At 38.6% G+C, this 10,967-nt stretch overlaps 1 protein-coding gene across 1 annotated transcript in view; it reads left to right on the forward strand.

Moving 5' to 3' along the window:
* FBXO16 (F-box protein 16) overlaps positions 1-10,967 on the forward strand; it is a 57,072-nt gene that overhangs the window by 27,768 nt on the left and 18,337 nt on the right. Inside the window, exons 6-7 of the mRNA XM_007466183.1 lie at positions 4,036-4,268; positions 10,090-10,192. Of these exons, the coding sequence (XP_007466245.1) occupies positions 4,036-4,268; positions 10,090-10,192 (336 nt within the window). The remainder of the gene's footprint in view (positions 1-4,035; positions 4,269-10,089; positions 10,193-10,967) is intronic.

Below are 10,967 nucleotides of genomic sequence, written 5' to 3' on the forward strand. Positions count from 1 at the left end.
TCCTGGGTTTCTGTGTCTCCGGCGCCTAAACCACAGAGTTCTGACACTGGGATTCTGGGGGAGTGTGCTGTCCTTATTACCTATGGGTCACCACACTTTATGTAACTGATTCAAATTGTCTATGATTCTACCAGACGAGCTGAAGTTTATTTTTGTATCATTTATAAAGAAGAGTTTTGCAATAAATTAGTAATTAGGGAAGGGCATATGGGCATGTTAAAGTTCTTTTTACCCTAGAAACTAACAATGTAAAGCATGTACATATAATCATAAAAAGTAAATAATCTGAGCATAATATTTTCTAGTGGTTTTGCATGCATTATAACCAATGTTTATGTTCATTCTTATAGTCACAGTTAATTAGGTAACTTATGGGAAATTTTTATGAGCTTTTTCTTTATGGCATGATCTAATATATACTTACGGAGTTATGCATTGTTTTGTACAGTAGATGACTTCCTGAAAAATTATCTGTAAACTAAAAATTTTTAATCATTTTTTAAATCACAGGGGTTTTCTGTAAAAGAGCTGCAGTGAATCCTTTTCAAATTGAAGAATCCGTTTGAAATATGAAGAGTCAGCTTCTGAGCTGACTATTTAACCTGCTCATTTAGGTTTCGTTCTATTCGTTTGCTCGAAGAAGAATCCATCTACATTTAATAGAGTAATAAACTATGCATAATTAATATTGTTATAATTGCAATGATAAAACTAGTCTTTCTGAGTTCAATAATTGGTATTCTCCATGAGGATTTCTTTAAAAAAGAAATTTTTTTTGTTTGTTTTTTTTTGCGGTACGCGGGCCTCTCACGGTTGTGGCCTCTCCCGTTGCGGAGCACAGGCTCCGGACGCGCAGGCCCAGCGGCCATGGCCCACGGGCCCAGCCGCTCCGCGGCATGAGGGATCCTCCCGGACCGGGGCATGAACCCGCGTCCCCTGCATCAGCAGGCGGACTCCCAACCACTGCGCCACCAGGGAAGCCAAAAAAAGAAATTTTTAAACTGAACTGGTAGACAAGTTATTTTAAAAATTACAATAGCTATGACTTTTTTTAATCAAAACACTCTTCTTTCTTTTTTTTTTTTTAATTTATTATTTTTACTTTTGCCTGCCTTGGGTCTTCGTTGCTACACGCAGGCTTTCTCTAGTTGCCGCGAGCGGGCGCTACTCTTCGTTGCCGTGCATGAACTTCTCATTGCGGTGGCTTCTCGTTGCGGAGCACGGGCTCTAGACATGCAGGCTCAGTAGTTGTGGCTCGCGGACTCTAGAGCGCAGGCTCAGTAGTTGTGGCACACAGACTTAGTTGTTCTGCGGCATGTGGGATCTTCCTGGACCAGGGCTCAAACCCGTGTCCCCTGCATTGGCAGGCGGATTCTTAACCACTGCGCCACCAGGGAAGTCTCCATGAGGCTTTTCTTGACTCTTGTTCTCAGTTGTAGGCAGGAAATGGCATTCAATGGCTGAAGCATGGGCTGGTCTGAGGCAGAGGAGAGAAAAGTGATTTAACCAACTTGTAGAATGAAAAAATGTTTTGAGTATTGTATATAACACTGACTTTAATGCTTCGTCTTCAGCAATAACTCTTTCTCCACAAAATATTTATGCATAACTATATTTTAAAATAATGAATAGTTCTGATGCAAGAAAATTGCCACATCTTTGCTCAGTATTAAATTTCTGTAGGTAGTACTTTTTAATATACCAATTTTATACCAACTCTACATAAACTCTTTCAGAAAATAGAGGAAGAGGGAACACTGCCCAACTCATAACCTTTATACCAAAACTAGGTAAAGACTTTAAAAGAAAACAAAACAAAACCACAGACCAATACCCCTCATGAACACAGACATAAAAATCCTTTTAAAATATTGGCAAATTAAATCCAGTAATAGATACAAAAAGAATAATAAATGATGACCAAGTGGGATGTATCCAAGGAGAATAAAGTTGGCATAATATTCAAAAATCAATCCATGTAATTCACAGAATAAAAGAGAAAAGATGTATGGTCATTTCAGTATATGCAAACAAAAGCATTCAAAATTTTTTCAACATTCACGATTTTAAAAATTCTCAAAAAGACTTTGGGTAAAGGGAATAATATTTTTGTTTACTTAACAGAAAAGTCATCAGTTTTTCTTTATTACCTATTCTGTTAATGGGTCAAATATTGTGTACTTTTTAGAATTAATGACGCTTATTTATATATAGTTAGTAGCATGCACGCCTAAATTTTCTTCCCTGAAATTGCTTTTTATTATCATGTATTATTTATTCCCAATGGTGTTAAACAAGACCTCTTCCAGCAAAAACAGATTTCATTCAATATGAACTCAGAGAAATGAAATGAACGTCCATTTTATTTACTTTTTTTTAATTTCATTTTTTTGTCTGCGCTGTGTGGCTTGGGATTTTAGTTGCCTGACCAGGAATCGAACCCGAGCCCTAGGCAGTGAAAGCACAGAGTCCTAACCACTGGACCACCAGGGAATTCCCTGAATGTCCATTTAAAATGATATCTGCACAAAATATTGAATACTAAGCCAGTAATGAGCTATCAGTTATATAAACATAAAATGTCTTCTTGCTCGGGCTTCCCTGGTGGCGCAGTGGTTGAGAGTCTGCCTGCCGATGCAGGAGATACGGGTTCGCGCCCCGGTCCGGGAAGATCCCGCGTGCCGCAAAGCGGCTGGGCCCGTGAGCCATGGCCACTGGGACTGCGCATCCGGAGCCTGTGCTCCGCAACGGGAGAGGCCACAACAGTGAGAGGCCCGCGGGCCGCAAAAAAAAAAAAAAAAAAAAAAAAAAATGTCTTCTTGCTCTATTAATTGCAATCACTCACTAAATGAGTAAATATTTATTAAATACTATTATGTGCTAGGTGCTAAGAGTACAATGGTCTTAACCCCGCTCTCTGGAAGCCTAGTCTAGTGGCCCAGGACACAGACAAGCAAATAATTACAACGTTGAATACGTGCTATCTGGTAATAGAAATATATACAAAGAACAGTTGAAACAAGAATAAGAAATTAACCGACTCTGCTTGGAGAGACTGGGGAATTTTTAAATTTTCACAAACAAGTCAAGCAAACCAATTTACTGAGCAAAGCTTCCCTAATCGCTTAAAGAACAAAAATTAAACCTTTAATGGCTTCTCAGCATACCACTACCACTTCCCTTAGGCTACAACCACATAAAAACCTTATGAATTTTATACACAAAAAATAGATTTTCAATTTGGGCAATTAAAGCAGAAGTATTCGGGGTTTCCCTGGTGGCGCAGTGGTTGAGAGTCCGCCTGCCGATTCAGGGGACCCGGGTTCGTTTCCCGGTCCGGGAAGATCCCACATGCCGCGGAGCGGCTGGGCCCGTGAGCCACGGCCGCTGAGCCTGCGCTTCCGGAGCCTGTGCTCCGCAACGGGAGAGGCCACAACAGTGAGGGGCCCGCGTACCGAAAAAAAAAAAAAAAAAAGGCAGAAGTATTCTTTGCGAACGGCTGATAACTGATAAAATCTATGAAGTGTACCCCTACATAATCGAAATTGTCTCTGTGTTTTAGGTATTCTTAGGGCTGGGGTACTTTTTTTTTAGAATGTGTATATTTTTATGAATAAATTAACTGCAGTTGTGGAAAACTGTACAATGATATTGTAGGAGAGGGGACAGTTCAGGATAGAGAGGTTCAGTGTGTGGACTTGAAGCAGGATAGTCCTGGATTCAAATTCTGACCCTGGGTCAATACTTATGTAGTAGTAGTGAGCAAATTAATTAGTTTATCCTATTTCAGTTTCCTCTTCTGTAAAATGGGAGTAGTTACAATTACCTTTTAGAGTTATTGTGAAGGTTAAATAAAGTAACGCATGAACACTTCTGAGACAGTGCCTGGCACATAGCAAGTAGTCCTGGGTTGGTGGCTGCTATAATCATTGTCACCATTATCATTGCCATCATGGTGAAGATGATGTTCTTTGTTTTACTTCTGTTAGTATTATAGTATTTTGGGAACAGAAATAATTAATTTTCTTCTTCCAGACACCTCCAAAAGATGGGTTTGTGATCGCTGATGTTCAACCAGTTACAAGCAGTTCTCCAGAGGAAAAGCCGTCCCCTTCATCAGCTTTCCGGTCCTCTTCCTCTTTGAGAAAGAAGAACCACCCAGGGGAGAAAGAACTCCCACCCTGGCGATCCTCTGACAAACATCCAACTGATATCATTCGCTTCAATTACCTGGACAACTGTGACCCCATTGAGCAAAGCTGGCAAGGGTGAGAGTCATGCCCTTCTCTCCACTTCTTTTGCTTTTAGAAACGACCTACTGGTACTTCAGTCTATGAAAAGATGAAAACAGAACTTACTGTGGAATACAAATGCTTTTCACTACGTAGTAGCAAAAAGTATTTGAAAAGTAAATGAACCATTATTGGTAAATTTGTCCGGTTCTTTAGGATTTGTTTGCATTTTGTAGCTGTAATGCTTTCCTTACAGCTTCTTTTAATATTTTAATACCTCAGATTCCAATCCAGTACCATAAGGTTCATTCTAGTCTTTTCCTTTTCCTTTTCCACAGTTTTATCTCCCTTCTGTGACAGAGGGAGGGATATGCAAATATGTGCATCTCCATATACATATCTCCATATATACATATATAATTTTGATTATATATTATATGTACCTATATAATTTTATATAAAATGTATTATATATAGTACATACACAGAGTATATATTTACTTAACAAATTCTGAAAGTAATTTCAGAATTGCTAACTATATCATTATCGAAACAAATCTACTAACTAGAATTCAATATTTGTTTCTGGTTCTTTTTGCCTTTAGCCTGGGTATATACTCATACTACTGTGTTCAAAAGTCATGTGCGTTCTTTTCTTTAAATATCCCTTTCCCCATGTGAGTATGTTATGTGATTCTAGAGTTAAAACTATGTAAAACTATACAAAAAGTTTACAGAAGGTGGACTCAGAGAATCACCCGCTCCATCTCCTCCGCTCTACTGCACACTCATCTTTTCCACCACATTCCCACTTACAAATCTCATGCGTTTCTGGTTTATCCTCCCAGTGTTGCTTTTTGCACAACGTTGCAAACTATGCCGTTTTTCAACTCTCTGATCGGCAGAAACTTTAAAGTTTGGCAATATATTCTGTTGGTGAGGCTGTGGGTAAGCAGGCACCCTCATACACTGCTGGTGGGAATATACATCGACGCAAACCTTGTGGAGAAAAATTGTACGGCATCCAGCAAAAAATATCTGTATTTATTTTGACCCAGCAATCCCACTTCTAGGAATCAACCTTGAAAATACCAAAAGTACGTCAGCACAAGGATATTTATTGCAGTATTGTTTATGATTTTGAAATATTGGAAATAACTTAAGTGCCCATAAATAGGAGAGTGTTTGTTGAATAAACTATGTATGGTCCATTCACACAATGGAGTATTAGGCAACTGTAAAAATGAATGAGGAAGATCTCTATGAATGTGTAAGGAGTGATTTCCAGGGTACATAGTTAAGTGAGAAAAGCAAATTGCAAAAGAGTGTCTCTAGTATCCTACACATAATGTAGAAAGAAAAGAGAGTAAGAAAATATACATCTGTATGTACATATGTATCTGTTCATTTGTTAACACACACACACACACACACACACGCACGCACACAGGATAAACAAGAAATTAAGGAAACAAAATTTGAAAATGTTTTAATACATTTTTCATAGTTTTAGGTTCTATTTCCACAGATTAACATCAAGGCAGCATAAGATAGTGACAAGGTACAGGCTCAGGGGCCATACTGCATGGGTTCAAATCCAGACTCCCACACTTCTAGCTGTGTGACCCTGGGGAGTCCCTTAACCTCTCTGTGCCTGTTTCCACCTCTGTAAAATGGCAATAGTAGTAATACCCAAGTCATAGGATCACTGTGAGGATTAATATATGTAGCATGCTTATAATAGTGCCTGACACATAGTAAGTAAGCATTTTTTTAGTAGGATGGCTTCTAAAAGGATATTATTTGGCTAAAAAAGGAAAGGGTAATCCCAGAAGGCTTGATGACTTAGGGACATTCAAATTACTTTGGGGTCCTTTGGAGGTGAGATGAGAGTGGTATCCCTAATTAAGCAACAATTGAGCTCTTTGAGAGCACAGACTATGCCTTATTCATCTTTGTTACCACTGACTATCATTGCAATTCTCATTAAATGGTGGATTTCAAAGGAAGTGTAGCTTTTGATTCATGAACTTCACATTCATCTAGTTGTATCAGAAAAAGTCTAAATAGTTTGCTGATAATTTAGAAAGTTCGAGGGAGGTGGCGGGGAGACAAGGTATAAAATAGAGTTTGAAAGAAATACTACTGTTTACATTTAAATGGGTGGAGGAGAAAGATACATATATACACATTCATATTTTTATATACATACAATATCTCTGGAATAAACACAAGAAACTGATACTACCATTTGCCTTCAAGGAGAACGGTAAGTTGGAGACAAGGATGGATAGGAAAGTTTCACTGTATATCCTTCTGAACTCTTGAATTTGGAACCACTGTGAATGTATTAACTGTGTATTGGTCAGTGTATCCCTGAAGATAGTGTGTAAGTTTGTATGTGACCCTTAGGCTGGACTAGGTTGGTAAATTAGAGAGAGGCAAATTTAGTTACCTAGGTTTATGGATGGTACATTAACCTGAGAAAAACCAATAGTCTCCTGAGTTTTCTGTGAGACTCAAATACTATTTCTGAAAGGCAATAATTACATTAAATATACTTAACACTCCAATTAAAAGGCAGAGATTATCAGAATGGGTAAAAAAGGCAAAAACCAACTATATGCTTTTTTACAAGAGCTACACCTTAAATACTAAGGCACAGTTAGGCTTACAAATAAAGTGGTAGAAAAAGATGTACCATACAAAGAGGAAGCATAAGAAGGCTAGAATGACCATTAATATCAGTTAAAATAGACATAAAGACAGAGTATTCCCAAACAAAAAGAGGGACATTTCATAATGATACAGGGATCTATAAACTAAACAGAAAGACATAACTGTTGCAATGCATATGTACATAATTACAAAGCCTAAAACTACAGAAAGGGGCTTCCCTGGTGGTGCAGTGGTTGGGAGTCCACCTGCCGATGCAGGGGATGCAGGTTCATGTCCTGGTCCGGGAAGATCGCACGTGCTGCGGAGCGGCTGGGCCCGTGAGCCATGGCCGCTGAGCCTGCGCGTCCAGAGCCTGTGCTCTGCAACGGGAGATGCCACAGCAGTGAGAGGCCCACGTACTGCAAAAAAAAAAAAAAAAAAAAGTACAGAAAGCAAAAACTGAAAGATTTTAAAAGATAAACATACAATTCCACAAACATTTTTTTTCAAGTGCATGTGCTACATTCACCAAAATAGAGCAGATGCTTAAACTCTTCCAAGAGTCAGTGCCATAGGGGGATAAAAGAGGCAGGGGAAAATGTTCTAGACATAAGAGACATAACAAACCAAGGCAATTGGAATCTAGGTGGGTTCTGGTTCAAAAAAGAAAGACTATAATGGGCACTCGGGATAATTGCAGAAAGTTAATATGGACCATATATTAAAATGACATTAAAGAATTACTGCTCATTTTCTAAGGTATGATGGCACTAGTGTGGTTAGGTAGGCAAATATCTTTATCTTAGGAGATGAGTGAAGTATTTAGGGATGAAGTGTCTGCAATTTACATTTTTATGGCCCAGGGGAGGGGAAAATATATATACACATACACAGAGATGAGGCAAAAATAGCAAAATGTTATCAGTTGTTGAATCTAGTTGGAGAGTATATGGGTAATCACTTTACTGTTCTTTCAACTATTCTGTATGTTTGAAATTTCTTAATTAAAAGCTGGTGGAGGGCTTCCCTGGTGGCGCAGTGGTTGAGAGTCCGCCTGCCGATGCAGGGGACACGGGTTCATGCCCCGGTCCGGGAAGATCCCACATGCCGCGGAGCGGCTGAGCCCATGAGCCATGGCCGCTGAGCCTGTGCGTCTGGAGCCTGTGCTCCACAATGGGAGAGGCCACAGCAGTGAGAGGCCTGCGTATCACAAAAAAAAAGAAAAAAGAAAAAAGAAAAAAAAAGAAAATGAAAAAAAAAAAAAAAAAAAAAAAGCTGGTGGAAATTTTTGAAAATTAAGTATCAGGAAATATTTGGGCAAAGCTGGCCTTTTTTTGTTTTGTTTTGTGTTTTGGCCGCGCAGCTTGAGGGCTCTTAGTTCTCTGAGCAGGGATTGAACCCGGGCCCCCTGCAATGGAGGTATGGAGTCTTAACCACTGGACCTCCAGGGAAGCCCCAATAAAACTTTTTATAATGAAAATTCAAATATATGCAAAAGTAAAGAGAATAGAATCTCTTATAACCACAATCCAGCATTAACAGTTTTCAACACATGACCTGTCTGGTTTCATTCATTCCTCACCCACTCTGCTGTTCCCCCTGGTTACTTTGGAGACAAATCCAAATGCCATATTATTTCATTCATACATATTTCAAGGCCTCTCCTTAAAAGATAGACTCTGTCTAAAAATCATAAGATGATACCATATCACTTCTAAGTCAGTGAATGATGCCTTAATACAATCAGTCAAGAATCAAGTCGGTTTTCAGGTTTCCTTGAATGTCTCATAAGGGTTTGATATTTTTAAACAGTTGATTTGTTTAATCAGGTCCCAAATAAGGTCTACATATTACATTTGGTCCACGTGTCACTTAAGTTTTTTGGGTTTTTTTGATCCATAGGTTTCTTCTCTGCCCTCCTTATTTTCCCCTTGCAATTTGTTTGTTATAGAAATCAGGTGATTTATCCTACAGACCTTCTCACCTTCTGGTTTTTGGGGACTGTACTCCCAGCATGTTCCTCTGTCCTCTGTACAAGTACCAGTCTTCAGATCTGGAGGCCTGAGTATATAATGCTCGGGTACTTCCATCACGAGGCACATGGTTTCTGTTTGTCTCTCTTTTTGTGATGTTACTAGCCATTGATGATCATTACCTTGGTCCATTATTTTAGGCAAACTTTTTCCAGAAAGGGCTGAACAGCAAATACATTAGGCTTTGCAGGGCATATCTCTGTCATAACTTCTCAACTCCAACACTGCAGCCTGAAAATCGCCATTGACCATATGTAAGAAGTAAGCATGACTGTGTTTCAGTAAAACTTTATTTACAAAAACAGGCATGAGTCTGCATTGGCCTCTGGGCTGTAGTTTGTGGATCCCTACTTTGTCCTATTATATACAATACTTTTAGAAAGCAAATATTAGTATTAATACAAACAACAGGATTACTAAAAACAGTTTAAGATTTCTTTGCCTGTGTTTTTGTCCTTAGGATATATTCTACTAAGACTATTCAGACAAATTACTATGTTAAAGTCCCACAAAGTAATTCCTTTATGTGGGGTAATGCCACCAACTGGAGAGATAAGATCATTTGTTTCATTTTGTTTTTAGATTTTTGGGAATTTTCTTCCTTCATTTTATTTTATAATTTTGATATGGTTCCAAAGTCAGATACACAAAACAAAGTGTATTTGGAGAAGTCTAGCTTCTGTTCCGACCCCTCCATACTGTTCACTGTTCCTGACTAGACCACAAAGGAATCCTGCTGATAGGTAACTATTTTTCAAAATGTCATGGTGCAGTCCTTCCATTTAAAATATATAAACACACACACACACACACACACACACACACACACACACACACACTCCTTTCTGAAAGAAATGGTGTCACACAATACATACCACTTTATCCCCCTTTCTTTTTTCATGTAACAATATATCCTGGAGATCACTCCACAGTTATATAAAGAAATATTCTGCCTTCCTTTTTACAATTCACAGTCCTCCATTGTGTGGATGTGTCAGAGTTTATTGTACCCATTCTCTATTGATAGATATTTGGCTTGTTTCCAGTTGAGTGAAGACAATCTTTTAAACCACAGGTACAACAAAATCAAATGGACAAACAGCTATGCCAACCACCAAAGCTTTAAAATGATATTTATAATTTTTCCAATGCTTTCCAATTTACAGAAGAAGGAAAAGACACGAAATGACCCCAGATTTCAACCGACAGTCACGTGATAAGAAAAATAAATCACAGGACAGATATAAACTAGGAAAAGCACAGTCACTGGTAAGTATTTCTTACAAAAGATTCCCCAACATAATGTTAATGATAATTGCTGGATCTCTAATCCTATTCGCAAGATTGAATTTGGTGTTTTTGTTTGTTTTAATTTTTAAAAAATTTTATTTATTGATTTAATTTATTTATTTGGCTGTGTCAGGTGTAGGTTGCATCACGAAGGGTCTTTTTGCGGCCTACAGGATCTTTCGTTGCAGCGTGTGGGCTCAGAAGTTGCTGCGTGCAGGCTTAGTTGCCCTGGGGCATGTGGGATCTTAGCTCCCCAACCAGGGATCGAACCTGCGTCCCAGGCATTGGAAGGCGGATTCTTAACCACTGGATCACCAGGGAAGTCCCTGAATTTTGTTTTTTTAATCAGAATCATCAAGTGGTGGTTTAAATCCTGGTCTCTGACACTGACTGACTAGCTGTGTGACCTTGAAGATGCCCTTTATTTTATCTCTCTGAGCCTCTGTTTTCCCACTCGTTTAAAAAGAAAAAAGAAAAAAGCTTGGATGAACTGATGTGTATGAATCTGCTTTGAAAACTGTACAGTATAAAGGGAGCATTATTCTCATTGGTTCTTTCTTCTTCTGTGAGTCCTTTGGGGTGGGGGGAGGAGAGCCTATAGAAATTTCTCTATAGAAATTACTTATCTGTAGAGTGAAGGTTCCACTAATCTAAGAAAAAGGCATGATTTCCATAGCTTTCCTGCCACCAATGGACCATGATTATTAAAGTGCATTTCAAATAACTTCAGAAAAAATGAATTAAGAATTTTCTT

The sequence above is a fragment of the Lipotes vexillifer genome, unplaced genomic scaffold (assembly GCF_000442215.2).
Source record: "Lipotes vexillifer unplaced genomic scaffold, Lipotes_vexillifer_v1.1 scaffold308, whole genome shotgun sequence".
Taxonomy (NCBI): Eukaryota; Metazoa; Chordata; class Mammalia; order Artiodactyla; family Lipotidae; genus Lipotes; species Lipotes vexillifer.